Genomic DNA, 19,796 nt, shown 5'->3' with positions numbered 1-19,796 from the left:
ACTCTGACTCTTTCAAATAAATAAAACTTTAAGAACAAAACAAAACAAAAAAATCCCTGTCCTACTAAGACCATATCATCTAGTGACATCATACTCATCTGGGCTTGGATAAGAACACTGTGGTGCTTGCGTAACAACAAAACCACCTAAAGGCACGTTTCTCAGAATGTATCCTCGCTGGTATTAAATGCACAGCCGTAGTAGAAAACTGCAAAATTCAGTTTATAGTTTTATACGAAGGGCCAAAGCACACCCTCCTACAGCGAGTCTCACAGCTCTAGAGCTAGGACAGCCATTATTTCATGATGTGGTGAATTCCCTGCAACTCCACCCCTATGGAGACCATGGATGAAATTAACGACTCTCGGTGAGAATCTGAGTTATAAAAGCCCGATGACAAAGAACGCCAACTTAGTAGACAGCAGAAAAAAAAAACAAAACAAAACAAAAAAAAAACCAACCTTACGTGTTAGGGGAAAAAAAAGGTGGAAAAGAGAAACCCATAAAAATTTAAGCACATACCCATGCTAGGCAAATAACAGTTACGTAGTCTTTAAAGTTACATTACTTACTTTGTGTATTTTTAAAGTCTTAATTTTTCCTGTGTGTCTCACATGAGGACCCCGGCAGAGGTCTATCAAGGGGCCACATCTAAAGACAAAATGAAAAAAATTTTAACAAATACAAAGTCATACAGCCCAATTGCATTTAATGACATCTGATATTCTCACCTATAGACTGTAGTAGTTGGGGTATTCACTTTTTCATTCAGTATCCGGCATTTGAACTTGTTGTACTGAAAACAGAAACAATTTTTAAGACCCCTCCTTTAATTTGTACCTCAAAATATGGTTGCTAAGATATAACTCAGAGTATATCAGAGTTGAAGAGTATAAAAATACCAATATGTCACATATCAAAAACATCAAAATGTTTCCCAAGAACAAAACAGATTTCCTTTAATACCCTAAAGCCCAATGGCACAAGTCATGCATGATGTAAAAGTTGAAGCCACAAAACAGCAAATTAAAAAAAATGAAAAGTTGAGGCTGTTACGATTAAATTTACCTTAAACATTTCCAGTAAAGTTTCTTTCTTAACTTCTAATCTTTCAAAAGCTTGTTTTTCTTTCATGATTTTCTTACATAAAGTCTCCAAGGAAGCGAAGTCATTGCTGGACACACCCCTGAAGGAGAGAAAGCAGACTCTTCCCATTTCATGCCGACCACTTGCTGGCTTTCACCAATGCTTCCTAGGACACTTTAGGGGTAGAAAGGGTTAACATCGGGCCCTTGCATGTGTTGCCTATTTTCCACAAATTATTTTCGTATCTCATGCACACAGTGCTTTGTACCTCTGTCAGCACGGAGACCTTCTCACTAGTGCCTCCTCCCTCCCACTCTACAACCAGATATAAAAGACAGGGGGAGCACCAGCTTTGTTTTATTTCTCAACATATCTGGGGGCTTTACTTCCATCAGTCTAGATCAGAGATCTCATGAAAGCCTCTATCAACAAGTAAACTGCAACACTTCCAGTTTTGACAATGCGAACACTTGATAGCAGAAAGCAATGACCTTGGTGTCCTGACTCCTTTATTGAGGAACTCCTTAAAAAAAAAAAGGCACATTCACAGACTCAGTCACCCACATTTTGTTCTCTTTATCCAGTGCCTAACTTACCCTTCTTCAAGGTACATGTCGTAATAGAACCCATTCTCTATGGGTGGTCCATAGCATAAACATCCACCATAGACTCTCTCCATGGCCTCACCCATGATGTGAGCACTGGAGTGCCAATAGACCTGAATATTTAAGAAAAAAGGGGTGGTTTCAGTGCTGGCATACAAGCTGTTGGCTAACAAGTTCATTTTAAAGAGCACAATTTATTACAAACAAAATCAATCTAAAAAAAAATCTCAATTTATAAATCTCTAAACTACAATGATTTTACCTACAGCCAAACTAATTTTAAAAGGTCTCTAGGGGCCGGTGCTGTGGCATATCAGGTAAAGCCGCCACCTGAGGTACCAGAATCCTATAAGGATGCCCGTTTGAGTCCCGGCTGCTTCACTTCCAATCCAGATCCCTGCTATGGCCTGGGAAAGCAGTAGAAGATGGCCTGAGTCCTTGGGCCTCTGCACCTGTGTGGGAGACCTTGAGAAAGCTCCTGGCTCCTGATCGGAGCAGCCAAGCCACTGCAGCCAATTGGGAACTGAACCATCGGATGGAAGACCCCTCTCTCTCTGCCTCTCCTCTCTGTGTAACTCTGACTTTCAAATAAATAAATCTTAAAAAAAAAAATGGTGGGGCTGGTGCTGTGGCACAGTGGGTAAAGCCCCCACCTGCAGTGCCGGCATCCTGTATGTGTGCCAGTTTGAGTCCCGGCTGCTCCATGTCCAACGCAGCTCTCTGCTATGGCCTGGGAAAGCAGCAGAAAATGGAGAGCAATATTCGGCCACTGATTCTTGTGTACGCGTGTAATCCAGAGATTCTAGTGGAGGGAAACATCTGCAGTCCCATTGACTTTGAGCCTGGCTAGGCAAGCACGGAGGACCACGAGGTGTCTGCAGCCTCCCAGAATCAGTATTCCTAGTGGGAACTGGCTCAGGGAACATCTGTCTCTCTTGTTAACCAGACAGGATGGCAAGGCAGAAAGAAACCACTGCACCCAGAGACCATGGGGTCCTTGTGTGCTGAGACTGTGGGGACTCTGGTACATGAGAGGGTACATGGTGTAGCTGGGTCTCTGGGAAATCACTGGTGTGGCTCCACAAACTTGGAGCTTCTTGGTTGCTTAGGGCAGATCATTGCAGCAGGAACTGCACTCACAGTGAGGAATGCGCAGAGCATCTGTGCAGTTCATACGGCGGTGTGGATGAGTATTGAATACACTGAGGGCTAACACCCAGGCATTGCTCAGCATGGAGGGGAGGAGGTGAGACAATGACCACACTGATGTGACCATTCACCCCTTCTGTTAATAACAGGAGATCTACCATGCCCAATGGGGGCATTACCCTGGATACTTGCCCCAGCCTGAAGCACTGACCAGAGCTCCCAGCCACATCTACCACACATCTCTTGGTATTCACTGAAAGTGCAGATATTCTAAGAAACAGAGGCACAGCTCAAAGATAACAGCCATCAGAGGAAAATAACAATTAACTCCACAAATGCCTGACAATAAATGCAGAAATTCAAGAAACAAGAATAAGAAAGATACTATGAGCACCCCCAAAGGAACAATAACGTTTCAATATTAGAATGTGAAGATGAAGAGATTGATGAAATGCTGGAAACAGAATTTTAAAAAAATAGGACTACTGAAAAGCAATCAAAAGCAAACCCACAAACTAAAACCATACATGACATGAATGAAAATTTTTCCCATGAAACAGATTTTAAAGAGAAATCAAAATGAAATATTAGAAATGAAGAATTCAATAGATCAAATAAAAACTGCAGTGGGAAGCTTTAACAGCACTTAGTGAGGTAGAAGAAAGAATATTTGAGTTAGAAGATAAATCTTTAGAAATCTTTCAGTCAGACCAAAAATAAGAAATTTGAAAACTTAAAAACAGTGTTGGAGACTTATAAGATACTATCAAACATATGGGTCTGGGGAGTTTCTGAAGGTGGGGAAAGAGAATGGACTAAAGGCCTACTTAGTGAAATAATTACAGAAAACTTCCCTAAGTTGGAGAAAGAAAGAGACATCCAAATACAGGAAGCACACAGAACTCCTAAAAGGCATGACCAGAAATGATCTTCATGCCACAATGTAGTCAAACTTTCCACAGTAAAACACAATGAAAGGTTCTAAAATGTGCAGGAGAGAAACATCAGATCACTTTCAGAGGATCTCTAATTATATGCGCAGTTGACTTCTCATCAGAAACCCTACAGGCTATAAGGGAATGGTGAGACATAGTCCAAGTCTTAAGAGAAAAAAATGGGGGCTGATGCTGTGGCGTAGCAGGTAGAGCTGCCACTTGCAGTGCCGGCATCCCATATGAGTCCTGGCTGCTCCACTTCTGATCCAGCTCTCTGCCATGGCCTGGGGAAAGCAGTGAAGGATGGCCCAAGTCCTTGGACCCCTGCACTGGCATGGGAGGCTCAGAGAAAGCTCCAGGTTCCTGACTTCGTATTTGTGCAGCTCCAGCTGTTGCGGCCACCTGGGAAGTGAACCAGTGGATAGAAGACCTCTCTCTCTAACTCTCTGCCTTTCAAATAAATAAATCTTTTGAAAAAGATGCTATTACATAAATTTAAAAAGTGCAAGCAAACTGTTGAGTGGATAAAGAAATTATGGTGTACACACACACACACACACAACTATGGAGTACTATTCAGCTGTAAAAAATTAAAAACATGAAATCTTGTCTTTTGCATGGTCACAACTGGAAACCATTATACTTAGTGAAATAAGTCAGTCCTGAAAAGAGAGATTATGATTTCCCTGATCTGAGGTAACTAACAGAGCATCTAAAATGTGGTACATTGGAGTGAAATGGACATTTTAAGATTCGATGATTGTGTACAGCCCTACTCTACTGTTGAGAAACAGTGTTTTGTTTCTTTTTGGTTGACTGTATTTGTTGAACTCTTTACTTAGTGTAGTGTTAATCTTATGAGTAAAGTAGACTGAAAATGGTTCTTTATAAAAAATTAAGAATGGGAATGGGAGAGGAAAGAAAGGTGGGAGCATGGGTGAGAAGGTAGGGTAGGACGTATCACAATGTTCCTAAATCTGTATATATGAAATACATGAAACTTGTATAACTTCAATAAATTGAAAAAAAAAAATTCCCATATGATTTTTCCTCATTAAAGTATGTAGTAATGAAAATAAACATATTCAACATCTCTTCTTAATTTTCTCAGGCAAGCCCTTTTATGATGTTCCCTAATAAAATGCAAATTTCAAATATGACTATGACAATCATGAAAGTAGCAACAAGCTGGGATGAACTGCCAACATGAGTTGCCATTCAATGAACACTTAAAAGAAACTTACGGCCTGAGCTTCCTCATCCTCAAACTTGAGAAGTTCCAAGGTACAATCTTCCTCTAACGGGCGGTCTAGGTCCCAGACAACTTTATTCACTTTAGCAATAACAGTATTGTCAGCCAGGCCTTGACTTAAAAATATACACAAAAACACAAGAATTTTTAAAAAAATTCCTACAATATAACATTTAATATTAAGAACAGGAAAGTAAGAACTATATTATACAGTAATACACTGGTTATATACCTATATATCTTATAAAATAGATATATCTATACCTTTCTGAAATAAAATGAAAAAGCAACAGTCTCCAAGAATATATATGCTGAAAATTCAGAATACTATTTAATCTGGGTATCTCCATGTCAGCAGGCATGCTCGACTAACAGAGGAGACTACACACCTCACAGAAATCTCACAGAAGGCTTGAAGGGGTTAATGGAAAATCTGTCATCAAAGGCTCTTATTTTCTTCTTGCTCCGTGTAAAGGTTTACAACTAAATGTATACAACCACCCCTCCTTTAAGATCAAGAGAGAAAAGTAGTGAAGAAAAAAATTCCTATTTAATATTCAATGCTCATGAGACTTTTCTGTAGATAACAGCCAATGTTTTCTTTCTCCCTGAGAACAGATGGAACCAGCAGAACGATTAAAAATATAAACATTTCACAAAACCTAACATGAATCTGACAGAGAAATGTTTGTTCATTTTGGTACAAAAAGTTTCCCAAGACTAACAAACTGATCAAAGGTAACTAATATTGTCTGTATTTTGGAAATGACTTTCATCTTCTGGTCCACAATGGTGCCCTGAGACGGTTAACAACAGTGTTATTTTGAAAACACAGATAACATATTGGCCATCCTGGATCATTTTAGTCTTTCAAAGAAAGGATAAAGCAATTCATACTTTCTGATTTACAACAAAACAAAACTTCAAACGAAAACCTTTTGAAGCAAAGGGAGCACGCCTTTTTCTCTTCCCTTTCATATTCACCACCAATCATCTGAACATTTAAATAGGCCATTATTCATATTCCAATAGAAAATACTTATTCTGGAGTTGTGCAAAAATGTCTTAATAAAGTACCCTGATTGCAGACCAGCCTAAAGCCCCTAAAGGCTTTAAGCATTTCACTATATAATTCTGCAGTGCTTGCAAAAATTTTCCAACAGGTCACTTGAAAAATTACAATCTATTCTGTACTAGATGAAAACATAGGAGAATGTTTAGAAAAAAGTTTCTGGACTCACAAAAGCATGAACTTTAATAATGACATGGCTATAATCTCATTGTGTGACAATGGAGAAATCTAACCTGAAAGGTTGAACTGGTATTTAAAGATCTATCCCATTTTCTAGGATCTCACCTGGTAAATTTGGTTATCACTACAACTTTTTACTGCTTTGGGAGTAAGGCAGAAGTACTTGTCAAATCAACTACAACACTCCACTCACTTTGTAAAAATAACCAATGTCCACAGCACAGTGACAGTTCATGGACTATTTTCTTTGACTCCCGCATAATAGCTTACCAAGATTCAACTGTATAGGTTTCCAAACCTGTTTATGTGGCTTCTAAAAAACCAAGTTCAGTAACTGGTAAGGGTTAACAAAGGTTGAGTAATGGGGAAAAAAAAAAAAAAAAAAAAAAACGTTGTCAAGGAAGGTGTGGATAAAAATAACTACATAGGCCAGTGCCACGGCTCACTAGGCTAATCCTCCGCCTTGCGGAGGTGGCACGCCGGGTTCTAGTACCCGTCGGGGCACCGGATTCTGTCCCGGTTGCCCCTCTTCCAGGCCAGCTCTCTGCTGTGGCCAGGGAGTGCAGTGGAGGATGGCCCAAGTGCTTGGGCCCTGCACCCCATGGGAGACCAGGAGAAGCACCTGGCTCCTGCCTTCGGATCAGCACGGTGCGCCGGCTGCGGCGGCCATTGGAGGGTGAACCGACGGCAAAAGGAAGACCTTTCTGTCTGTCTACTCTGCCTGTCAAAAACAAACAAAAAACTACATAAACATCTGGAAGGATTCTGCAATCATGCCGTTTCTCATTTCTGTTATATTAATACAAGGACTCTAACTGGCATTTTTTTTTTTTTTTTTTTTTGACAGGCAGAGAGAAAGGTCTTCCTTTGCCACTGGTTCACCCCGCAATGGCCGCCGCGGCTGGTGCGCTATAGCCAGCGCACCGCGCTGATCCGAAGCCAGGAGCCAGGTGCTTCTCCTAGTCTCCCATGGGGTGCAGGGCCCAATCACTTGGGCCATCCTCCACTGCACTCCCGGGCCACAACAGAGAGCTAGCCTGGAAGAGGGGCAACCGGGACTAGAACCCGGGGTGTCCGCGCCCCAGGCGGAGGATTAGCCTACTGAGCCGCCAAATTGGCATTCTCCATCCTCAAAAGTCCTAGCCTTATACATAAAAAATAAATGAATATATATGCATATATTATATACTAAAACGCTTAAGACAAAAATTAACAAGCATTTTCTAGAAAAGGGCAACAGCACACATGCTTGCTGTTGCATATTGTTCTTAGCTTTAACATGATTTAAAAAATAAAGAAAAGGAAAGCATAAAAACCACTCAGTTTTCAGTACACAAAACAGGCTATGACCATAGTTTGCTGACACCTGGTTTAAGACATATGGTCATTTATCAATTTATAACTTCCCAACTCTAATTTCCTGATTAACTGGCCAACCACTGATTCAATCACAATTACAAGGTATGCATTTATTTCTCAGTTACTTGAAATAATTTCCTCCCTGTCCAATTAGGTTTTAAGATTAGTATTCATAGGGCCAGGCTGTGGCATGGCAGGGAAAGCCACCACCTGCAGTGCCAGAATCCCATATGGGCACCAGTTTGAGTCCCAGCTGTTCAACTTCTGATCCAGCTCTCTACTTTGGCCTGGGAAAGCAGTAGAAGATGGCCCAAGTCCTTGGGTTCCTGTGCCCATGGGGGAGACCTGGAAGAAGCTCCTGGCTTCAGATCAGCACAGCTCTGGCCATAGCAGCCATTTAGGGAGTGAACCAGCAGATGGAACACCTCTCTCCCTCTCTGCCTCTCTATAACTCTGCCTTTCAAATAAATATTTTTTAAAAATTAGGTATTCTGGCTGGCACCGCGGCTCAGTAGGCTAATCCTCCGCCTTGCGGCGCCGGCACACCGGGTTCTAGTCCCGGTCGGGGCACCGATCCTGTCCCGGTTGCCCCTCTTCCAGGCCAGCTCTCTGCTGTGGCCAGGGAGTGCAGTGGAGGATGGCCCAAGTGCTTGGGCCCTGCACCCCATGGGAGACCAGGAGAAGCACCTGGCTCCTGCCATCGGAACAGCGCGGTGCGCCGGCCATTGGAGGGTGAACCAAGGGCAAAAAGGAGGACCTTTCTCTCTGTCTCCCTCTACTGTCCACTCTGCCTGTCAAAAAATAAATAAATAAATACAAACATCATATATAATTGCTAGTACTTGTTTTAAAAATTAGGTATTCTTTGAATTTATAAACATATGCTTTTTCATGTCGCATATCAATTTCTTAACTTTCTCATGTGGCACGATCTACCTTCACATTTAACTTCAAAACTGAGACATTTAAGGCAAAACCGGTAAAGCTTTCTACTTGATTTTGTGCCATTTATCATCAAAGTAGAACTAAACACACAAATTTTCATAGGTACAGATTCTTTCAGAAATTAACTTTGGATCCCGCCTGTAAGGTTCCACATCACTTTGGTTTTAAAAATCTGAAGTAATATAAACACCCAAATGCTATCAAGCAGTAACAAAGTATGAAGATAAAGCTTGTCAAGAGAATAAATGTTTAGTAACATTAAAAACATCAGGTCAAGGTAGACATATCTTATACCTAATTCCACATGCAATTTGATAAGGTGTAGTCTTCCAGGATTCTGCATCGACCTGTTTACCATCAGGCAGAGTGACTTTAATTGGCTTGCTGTCTTTCTCCGCCTTTTCTGCCAGGATGGAATCATGTTCTGCTTTTAGTTTATTATACATCTCAAGACGTGTATTAATATATTCAGGCCAGGGGTTCAACTGCAAAGCAAATGAGAAAATTCAGAAAAAATTCATCTTCCTTTTTAGAAAAAGAAATTATAAAATAGACAATATGAAAGCCACAATGACTGATCAATGCAATATGCTAACTGCCATAATCATGGGGCATTACTGTAATAATAGAACTAATATCCACTTCTTATAATTTTACCTTAGAGGGCTGCCAACATCCTGAATTGACAAATACTATCATTTTGCAAAAAAAAATTCCCATCCATCAAGTGCTTTTATCTCTCTTTTTAAAAAATATTTATTTGAAAGGCGGAGAGGAGAGGAGGGGGGGGGGGGGGAGGGGAGGGGGAGGGGAGGGGAGGGGAGGGGAGGGGAGAGGGAGAGGAGAGGAGAGGAGAGGAGAGGAGAGGAGAGGAGAGGAGAGGAGAGGAGAGGAGAGACAGAAACAGAATCTTAATCTTCCATCTGCCAGTTCACTCCCCAAATGGCTGCCAACAGGACTGGGCGAAGCCAGGGAACTTTACCAGGTGTCCCATGTCAGTGGCAGGGGCCCAAACACTTAGGCCATCTTAGGCTGTTTTTCCAGGTGCGTTAGCAGGGAGCTGGATGGGATGGCAGTGCCGAGGCAGCTGCTTAACCCGTGCCCTGTGTGCTTTTAAAACGCCCTCTTAAGGTCTTTTCTAGCTAAATGAAATTACTATAGAAACAACTGGAGGCCAGAGTTGTGGCATAGCAGATCAAGCCACACAGGCGATGCTAGTATCCCATACGAGTGCTGGTTCAATTCAGGGCCAGTCTGCTTCTGATATAGCTTCCTGCCAATGCCCCTGGGAAAGCAGCAAAAATTGGCCCAGGCACTTAGGCCCTTGCCACCCACATGGGAGACCAGAATGGCATTCCAGACTCCTGGCTTCAGCCTTTTCTAGCTCTGGTCACTGCAGCCATTAGGGGAATGAACCAGCAGATGGAAGATCTCTGACTCTCCATCTGTCTTTCCTACTCTTCTCTGTAACTCTGCCTTTCAAATGAATAAAATCTAAAAAAATAAAAACTAACTGATTTTCATTCTGTTTCAGTCTTGTTCACAAGGTCTGCCTGTGTCTGCACTCACAATCACCCAGGAATTTGATTTAGGAATTCCCATATTTGAAATTATCACTGAATTCAAAATAGACATGATCACATACTTTCTTGGGAATATTTAAAACAGGGGCATGGGGCCAGCACTGTAGCATAGCAGGCTACACCATCGCTTGCAGTGCCAGCATCCTATATGGGTACCTGTTTGAGTCCCAGTTGCTCCACTTTCGACCCAGCTTCCTGTTAATGCACCTGGGAAAGCTGTGGAAGATTGCCCAAGTGCCTGGGCCCCTGCACCACATGGAAAACCTGGAGAAAGCTCCTGGCTCCTGGCTCCTGGCTTCAGTTTGGCCCAGCCCTGGCTGTTCTGGCCATCTGGGGAGTGAGCCAGCAGATGGAAGACTTCTCTCTCTCTGCCTTCCCCTTTCTGTAACTCCACATTTCAAATAAATAAATCTTTAAAAAAAAATACCACAATGCTACTCATTTGTATATTAGATAAAATTAACCAAAATATTCTGCACCTAGACTAGTATTGTGGCACAAAGGGTTAAGCCGGTTAAGCTGCAGCAACACCACTGTCCCATAGCGGAGTACTAATTCAAGACTTGGCCAGTCTGCTTCCCATCCAGCTCCCCACTAATGTGGCCATTTGGGGAGTGAACCAGCAACTGGAAGACCTCAGTCTCCTTCCGTCTCCCTCTCTCTGTTGTTCTGCCTTTCAAAAATCAAAAGTCTGATACCCACAAGTTCTCAATAGTTTGGCAAATAAAAAGATAAAAATCAAAAATCTCACTTCCTCTAATGTCAGCCTACAAAACAGGTAGCCAACCCACTGACATTGACAGTGTTCACAATCTTAAATGATGGCTAAGCCTCAGCCTGTGGCACCAGAATCCCATATGGGCTCCAGTTCAAGTCCTGGCTGCTCTTCTTACGATCCAACTCTCTGCTACAGCCTGAGAAAACAGTTGAAGATGGCCCAAGTGCTTGGGCCCCTGCACCTGGATGGGAGACACAGAAGAAGCTCCTGGCTTCAGATAGGCTTAGCTCCAGCCATTGCAGCCATCTGGGGAGTGAACCAGCAGACAGAAGACCTTTCTCTCTCCCTCTGTCTATAACTCTACCTCTCAAATTAATAAAAGAGAATCTTAAAGAAAAAAAAAAAAGAAAAGAAAACGAAAGCCAACTACAGTATACAGACTCACTGCACGCAGCCTGGGTTCCATGGTTTCTGGTGATCATGGTTACCCACTAGGTCACCTTTAGAGGTTAACAACATTTCCCTAACCATCACAGCCAAAAAACAAACAAAAAACCCCCGCAAGATTAAAAACACATATTTACATATTCTAACCTATTAAAATACAACTTTTTGGGACAATTAAGCTTCCTATGTAAAGGAGCACTTTTATTTTTTCCATTATATAAAATTCCCTTCTCATTTCATATCTTTTCTGTCTTCCTCTTTTGAAATGGAAGGGCCCCAAATATCTTTGTAATTCCCTCCTTCAGTGTCTTTTTCATTAGCCCTCTAGTTGTTGAGAGATTTTGATCACAGGTGTCCATAATCCTACATGAAGAACCAATGAATTAATATCTCAAAGTCCACTCTGTCACTCTACATCCCTAATCTGAACCTTTCAGTCCAAAGCACAGTCCCTAGTCCTACCCACCGTGAACCCTCAAGTCCTATCCCACCTACTCACATGACCCTCTCCATTTTTCTGCAGTTTATATCCTCAAAACTTTGTATGTGATTATAATGAAAGTACAAAGAAGAAATTAGGGCCAATATGTATTTTGCATTTTTCTGTACTTCTTAGAACTTGGGGTACAATTCAGTTTATTCAGCAACCATTGAGCAGATGGCCCCTGGGCCTGGGCCTGGCTCCAGGAATGCAGAGATGAGTAGAACTTGCTCATCTCCCTCACAGGGGAACAAGGCAAGTACATGATGACAGGATTGCAGGGGAGGAGGCAAGGACCAGCACACTGCACTGTACAATCTTCTTTCCACACCAATCCTTAAACATACAGAACAAGTCTCACTCAAGATGGCCTATTCAGAAGGGTACTCTAATTGTACCCTTTGTTTCCCATTTCCAAGCTAACTCTCAAGCTGTGACAGAAGAGTATGACTGATTCATATGCATTTTTGTATGTACTTGCAAATTTTAAATTCACAATCAAAATTTGCCTTATATTGACAATGAAGTATAATGGACAAGAGATGGGCCAAATGTAGGAGAAATGGTTAGGTGGAGCTCTAAGTATCACTATGCCTGAATACCTACACACTGGAAATCCCTAATTCAAAATCTGACACGCTCCCTCATCAAACTTCAAAAGTTTCCATTTCTGAGCTTTTCAGATTTTGGGTTTCCATATTAGGGATGCTTAACCAGTGAAGTCTATGCAAATGTCCCAAAATCTGTAACAAAGTCTGAAATTTGAAACAATTCTGCTTCCAAGCATGTTGGAAAGGGCTACTCAACCTGCATAAACTTACTCACAAGTAAATGAAAGCACTACAAGTTGAGCAACTGCAGCACTTGTAAAGCCAGTCTGTTGTGCTACTGCTAAGCCTGTTCCTTTGAACTTCTTCCCTCTTGTAGTTTTCAAGCCTCCATCCAATAAACGGCCATAATGACTAAAGCAAAAGTGAAGCATAGCTCACAGTAACTCAACCTCAACCATAATGTAGAAAGACAAGCTTAACTGCCAGTTAAGGCAAAACACTCAGGAGGCAGGCTGCATGTGGGCTAGTTTTGGTCATACCAGTTCCTTTGAGCATGAGCCCAGGGAAATGAGAGCATTCTCGGCACAGTTGAAGGGCCTCAAGGGATTTGTCCTGGCTTAAAACCAAAGTGCAAGGGCAGGTCCACATGGCAACAGTAAGAAGGGGTCAAGCCATTCCTGACTTCTGTAAGATGCAGCAGAAGCTCAATCACCACCTCTTTATTTCCTTAATATCTCAATAAAATGATCAAACAGCTGGCATCCATTCTAGCAGATTATTACCATAGTCCACGATTCCTCTGTGAGACCCCACAATCAGATCATCTTATAGTCTTACTCCAGCTGCCTTCCTTTTGCAATGACTACCCATCTTGTTCTCCCACTTGCAGAGCAGCTTTTCCTAATTCTCCCTGATTTTCCTACTTAGTGCCATCTTACAAGCCCAGGGAAAACACAGGATCCCTTCCACATAAACAGCATGAGACAGCTGCCTAGTGTGTGCCAACCTTTGAAACCAGAGCACTCTGTGAGGACGACTTTTACCTCTGCTCGCCCTCCATCTCCAGATCCCTCTTTGTTCTTCTTCTTGCCTCCTTCCTTCCTCTTCTCCTCACCAGCACCTTCCTAAATAAGCAAAAAAGAATGAGGGGTTTGTACTTTAATTTCACAGCCCTTCCCCCACAATACCCCAATGGTTTTGAAGATATCATTTGAGTATGTTTAAAAAAAAAAAATCAGAAATCTGATTTTGAAAGATTGAAAATTTCACTACTAACAAAGACAAGTCAACAACTTACAATAAAGACAAGTCCTAAAAGAGTGGAGGAGTTACCGACCATGTTCGATTCCTCAAATTCCATTTAATTTTACTATTCCTGGGATTTCTCACTGCAGGCTTACTTGTACCATGTTCTAAACATACAGCTACAAAGCACACATGTATTCAGTAAGTGCATTTCCAGGAAAAGAAAAAAGCAAATGCAATATTTATCTCCCCATTCCACAGCACTTCCAAAAGCCTGTGTGCTCACAGCATTTTGCTAAACCCTGCAGAAGAAGCAAACCCAAGACCTAATCCCTATGACGTGCAAACTTCATTTCCCCAGGACACCACGGCACACATATATGGGCTCTCCTGGAGAACACAGCAGCAATATCAGGAATAGTTGCCAAACAGGCTGCAATCACAAAGTGTTAGAATGGAGAGGATTTTGGCAGATTGGATTCTGTAAACAGGAAACACATTCTAAGTATACACACAAGATGTCATCAGATTTTAAAACAAAAAAAAATCAAAAAGAGAAAATGACTAAACCAGATAGGCATATGAACTTCAATCAGAAGCAAGTGAACTCACAGGAAGTTTTAAAATAGTTAGACCTGTACCAGGGATATTGAGTGACCAATATCAAGGAGGGGAGAAGTATAGTACTGAATGTTTGTGATTTTTCAGTCTCATTAAGATATAATTCATAAACCACACAATCTAACAGCATAAAGTGCACAATTCAATGGTTTTTAGTGTATTCATAGTTGTACAACTCTCATAATCCATTGCAGTGCATTTTCACCACCTCAAAAAAGAAACCCTGGCCCCAATATTAGTCACTCCCTTTCCCTCCTAACTTAGCCCTTGGTAGCCATTCACCTTCCTTCTGTCTCTATGGATTGGCCTATGCAGGTATTCCATATAAATAATCATACCACATGGGTTCTTCTTTTGCTCACCACAGTTTCAAATATTTGCTCATCATAATTTCAGATAAAAGTATTTCATGCCTTTTTATTGCCATATAATATCATATTGTTTACCCATTTATAATGGAAACTGTCATCTAAAACATGTTGTACAATTTAAAAATACATAAAATTTTTTAAGATTCCTAATTTTATCTCAAATTAACCCTTCTTTCACTTTAGGAGCCTAAGAATGAAGTTTGTTTTTCTAGTAAAATGTTTTTGGTTGAGCCAGTGTTGTGCACAGTGGGTTAAGCAGCCACCTCGATGCTGTATCCCATATGGGTGCTTGTTCATGAGCCAGCTGCTTCACTTCCGATCCAGCTCCCTGCTAGCGTGCCTGGGAAGGCAGAGGAAGATGGCCCAAGAACTTGGGCTCCTTTCACTCTTGTGGGAAAACCAGAAGATGCTCCTGGTGTCAACCTAGCCCAGCCCTGGCTGTTGAGGCCATATGGGGATTGAACCAGTGGATGGAAAATGGATCTCTCTCTCTCCCTCTAACTCTGCCTTTCAAATAAATTAATTTTTAAAAAAAAAATTTGGTTTTGGTCATTTAACAAATGAATGGGTGTAGTGAAAAAAGGGGGAGAGAATTAACAAGAATTTTGTGTTCTAAATACTTCTTCCTTTCACAAATGAGCACAAACCCTCAAAGAAGGTGATTCGTCCACTTGTATACAGATAGTAGGTGGTAGAGTTGTGAAACTGAACCAGGCCTCTCTGAAACTGAGGCCCATTCTCTCCTTACACCTACTGGGAAGATGGTGGGTAGCTGTTCTCTACTCAATGAAGGCAGGAAAGAAAAAAATATGACTTTGTGTATTACATAATTATGTAAAAACAATTTAAAATTTCAAAGCAGGGGCCAGCGCTGTGGTGCAGCGGGTTAACACCCTGGCCTGAAGCGCTGGCATCCCACATGGGCACCGGTTCTAGTCCTGGATGCTCCTTTTCTGATGCAGCTCTCTGCTATGGCCTAGGAAAGCAATAGAAGATGGCCCAAGTCCTTGGGCCCCTGCATCTGCCTGGGAGACCCGGAAGATGCTCCTGGCTCCTGATCGGCACAGCTCTAGCCGTTGCGGCCAACTGGGGAGTGAACCAGCAGATGGAAGACCTCTCTCTCTCTCTCTCTGCTTCTCCTTTCTCTGTGTAACCTTTCAAATAAATAAATATTAAAAAAAATAAAATTCCAAAGCAAAAGTTGGGGCAGAGAATTGGACTGCGAAGGGAAGCTAGGAATTACCTTCCTCGAGGATGCTAGAATTGAAAAGAAAAGGGCCGGCGCCATGGCTCAAAAGGCTAATCCTCCACCTAGCGGCGCCAGCACACCAGGTTCTAGTCCCGGTTGGGGCGCCGGATTCTGTCCCGGTTGCCCTCTTCCAGGCCAGCTCTCTGCTGTGGCCAGGGAGTGCAGTGGAGGATGGCCCAAGTCCTTGGGTCCTGCACCCCATGGGAGACCAGGATAAGCAACTGACTCCTGCCTTCGGAACAGAACCAACAGCAAAAGGAAGACCTTTCTCTCTGTCTCTCTTACTGTCCACTCTGCCTGTCAAAAATTTTAAAAAAAAGAAAAGAAAAGAAAAGTATCTACAGAACATAGTTCCAATAAACTCAATCCCAGCCAGCTGAGACAGGGATGTTCTGTAATTCCAAAAACTTGACTGAGGGGTGGATATTGTGGTGATGGCACAGGTTAAGCCATGACTTGGGACACCCATGTTTTACACTAAGCACTGGTTCCAGTCCCAGCTACGTGGTGAACCCAATTCTCAGCTAATGTGCCCAGAAGGCAGCAGACGGGACCCACACACTTGGAGTCCTGCCACCACCTATTTGGGAGACCTGAATTGAGTTCCTGGCTCCTGGTTTCGGCTGGAGTAGCTCTTGCTCTTGTGGCCATTTAGGGAGTGAACCAGCAGATAGAAGAAAATAACTGTCTCTGTGCCTTTGAAACAAAGTTTAAAAAAAAAAAAAAACTATAATGGGGGGGGTGGTGGCGGCAGGTGCTGTGGTATAGCAGGTTAAGCAGCCACCTGCAGCACTGTATACCATAGGGGTGTCGGTTCAAATCCCAGGTGCTCCACTTCCAATCCAGCTCCCGGCTAATGTGCCTGAGAAAGCAGCAGAAGATGACCCAAGTCCTTGGGCCCTTGCACCCATGTGGGAGACCCAGATAAAGCTCTGGCTTTGGCCTGGTTCAACCCTGTCCACTGCAGCCGTTTGGGGAGTGAACCAGCATACGGGAGATCTCCCTTTCTCTGCAACACTGCCTTTCAAATAAATAAAACAAATATTTAATTTGTCATAGTATTTGTCCCTGACTCATTCCCTGGCAGAAGATGGGAGACAGGACTACAGGGCTGGTGCCGCGGTTCAATAGGCTAATCCTCCGCCTGCGGGGCTGGCACACCAGATTCTGTCCTAGTTGCCCCTCTTCCAGGCCAGCTCTCTGCTGTGGCCTGGGAGTGCAGTGGAGGATGGCCCAGGTCCTTGGGCCCTGCACCTTCATGGGAGACCAGGAGAAGCACCTGGCTCCTGGCTTCGGATCAGCACGGTGCGTTGGCCGCAGCGGCCATTGGAGGGTGAACCAACAGTAAAGGAAGACCTTTCTCTCTGCCTGTCAAAAAAAAAAAAAAAAGGTACTGACGACAGAATACTGAGTTTGAGTGAGTTACTCTTCCTATGCTTGTTTTCTCACCTGTATGATGGAGGTTTAAACAGAATCCAGTTCACAGGGTTACTATGAGAACTGAATGAAGCACTCAATGCATTAATATTAATATTGAGCCATATCCATAGTTAGCATTCAATAAATGTTAGCTATTGCATAATTCATTATTCAGGAGGGAGAAATCTCATGTAAAGGTTATTCAAAAAGTTCATGGTGGGAAGGTGGTATAGTGGTCTCAAGAAGCTCCTTGGAACTCCCATATCCCATTGGAACTGCCTGGATCAAGTCCCTGCCCTGCTACCAATTCCAGCCTTTTTCTAATGTGCACTCTGGGAGACAGCAGGTAATGGCTCAAGTACTTGGTTCCCTGCCACCCATGTGGGAGACTCAGATTATAGCTCCTGGCTACAGGATGGCCCAGTTGCAGGCATTTGGGGAGTAAACCAGCAAATGGGAGATCTATCTCGTTCACATTAACGTTTAAGTTCATGGAAAATGTGTATTATGAAAAAACTATGCATGGATTTCAATTATTTTTTGCACCAAAATAAATCTCTTAAATTCCATTGTCCATTAACTTTGAAAGATGAAATCAAAAGCAAATTAGAGAACAGTGAAAATATCACTTTTAAATGGGAAAAAAAGATGGAAAAAGTCTACATATAGCCAGTACTCACCGCCTTAAATAAAAGTTATGTAACTTAGAAACACTCAAATACATTTTTCCAATTTGAACCTCTTGAGGGAACTGAAAAAACTGTCTTTTAAGGTTCCTGTCCTGTCAGAGTACAGGTGGAGGCTACTTGGGTTGAAGATCTCCCCCTTGTCACCTGGACCACAGTCAGTCTCCCACAGGGGGCTTCACTTCTTCACAATGCACCTTCTACCCCACCACCAGAGGCTTTTACAAATACGGCCCAGGTGTAACACTTCCCTGCTTGAAAAACTTCATGTGTAGACTATCATCCACATTCAAACCCCTCCCAACCACAGTTCAGTGCCTCCTCTTCTGGAACCCCAGAGTTGATCACACATCACTATAACTTTAGGACTCAGGAGGTTCTCCAAGCCAGGGACTGGGTACTATTACCTGGCTCACTCAGCTCGCTGCCGGGCATAACAAAATCTGAGAAATTTTAAATGATCATTTAAAGACAAACTTTACGTGGCAGCATCAAAGAGAGGTGGGGTACGTCTCTATGCAAAGGATGACGCCCAAGAGAAAGTTCAAAGGTGAAATCATCAGCTCGCATGAACTTGTTAAGGCCAGCTGCAGCCTAGACAGGTGCAACTCCCCAGCCATTCGTAAACTGTGAACAGCACTTGTTAAGGCCAGCTGCAGCCTAGACAGGTGCAACTCCCCAGCCATTCGTAAACTGTGAACAGCCGGTCTCCACCACTCACGAGCGTGTGGAAATTGCCCAAACCCGGGCAAGGTGGAGCAGATCTCGGGGGCTCGGTTTTCCCTTCCTTAAACTGGAGATCTTTCACCCGACAGCGTTTCAGGATTACATAAGGCTCTGTAATATGCTTCCGGCAGAAAAAGCGCCAGAACACAAGTCTGGGAGTCGCGAGCCCGAGCCCCCATTCTGCCTCGGTTTCTACTTAGATGTGCGGCTCCGAGCAATGACTCGAGGTCTCCCTCTCCTCATCTGGAAGATGAGAGTGAACCAAGGACGACTCCTGTCCAATCGGGTCTCCGACGCGTCCGGCAGTTCTACGTCCGTCCCGGCCACGCTCGGCCCCCGCCGCTTCCTGCCTCCCGCCCGCCGCCGCCCGCCAGCGTCGGCATTCAACGCCCTGGCCCAGCTCTGGGCCCCCCACCAAACTGGCTCACCGACTTCTCCTCGCCTCCCATCTTCCCTGAAGGGCTGCTGGCCGCTTCCTCTAACATCGAACCACGCACACAGAGCCGAGAGCGAAGGTCTGGAGGAAGGCGGAGGCCGGGCACAAGCGGGCCCTGGTCTCCGAGGAACACAGCACTAGCACCACGTGGCCCCGGGCGCACCAGCTGATGCAACCTGAAGGCGCCTACGCCCGCCTCTAGCTGCCGGGGAAGGGGAAGCCAATCGGCGACGGCGGGAGGCGGGCTCTCCGCCCTGTGAACCAATGAGAAGGCTTGAGGGGGAAAGCCCTTCTAGGAAATCAGGGCGTGGCAAACGAGGGGAAGCTGGGAGAGGGGAACGCGCGGAGCCGGACCCGGGCTTCTCCCGGACCCTCCACTAAACCCCAATCTGGAGGCGAGGCTTTTGCAATGCGCATGCGCCCTTCTTTCCGCCTGCTTTCGGCCGCATAATCAGGGTCCTTTTCGGCCACCGTAGCCAACGATAAATACTCGTGGGAATTTCCGGGAAATCTTGAGCCCGCGCCTAGCACTGAGGTGCGTCTTAGGGTGCAGTTCCGGGTTTCTTGTGGCTTTAGTGCCGCTTGACCTGGCGTGAGGGGTGAGCCCTGACACAGTCAGCAGCCGTGAATCGAGCTTTTCCCTTGGCCGTCCTGGCTTCCGGTGACCCGCGTCCTGGTGA

At 43.8% G+C, this 19,796-nt stretch overlaps 1 protein-coding gene across 1 annotated transcript in view; it reads right to left on the bottom strand.

Annotated features, from left to right (window-relative positions):
• TARS1 (threonyl-tRNA synthetase 1) overlaps nt 1-19,375 on the bottom strand; it is a 29,561-nt gene extending 10,186 nt beyond the window's left edge. Inside the window, exons 1-8 of the mRNA XM_062211681.1 lie at nt 19,109-19,375; nt 13,407-13,487; nt 8,878-9,068; nt 5,020-5,143; nt 1,683-1,804; nt 1,069-1,186; nt 732-796; nt 573-651 (exon numbers count right to left, since the gene is read on the bottom strand). Of these exons, the coding sequence (XP_062067665.1) occupies nt 573-651; nt 732-796; nt 1,069-1,186; nt 1,683-1,804; nt 5,020-5,143; nt 8,878-9,068; nt 13,407-13,487; nt 19,109-19,165 (837 nt within the window). The 5' untranslated portion in view covers nt 19,166-19,375. The remainder of the gene's footprint in view (nt 1-572; nt 652-731; nt 797-1,068; nt 1,187-1,682; nt 1,805-5,019; nt 5,144-8,877; nt 9,069-13,406; nt 13,488-19,108) is intronic.
• Nucleotides 19,376-19,796: the final 421 nt, after the last annotated feature.

The sequence above is a fragment of the Lepus europaeus genome, chromosome 15 (genome assembly GCF_033115175.1).
Source record: "Lepus europaeus isolate LE1 chromosome 15, mLepTim1.pri, whole genome shotgun sequence".
Lineage (NCBI taxonomy): Eukaryota > Metazoa > Chordata > Mammalia > Lagomorpha > Leporidae > Lepus > Lepus europaeus.
This window is presented reverse-complemented; position numbering and strand designations above follow the sequence as displayed.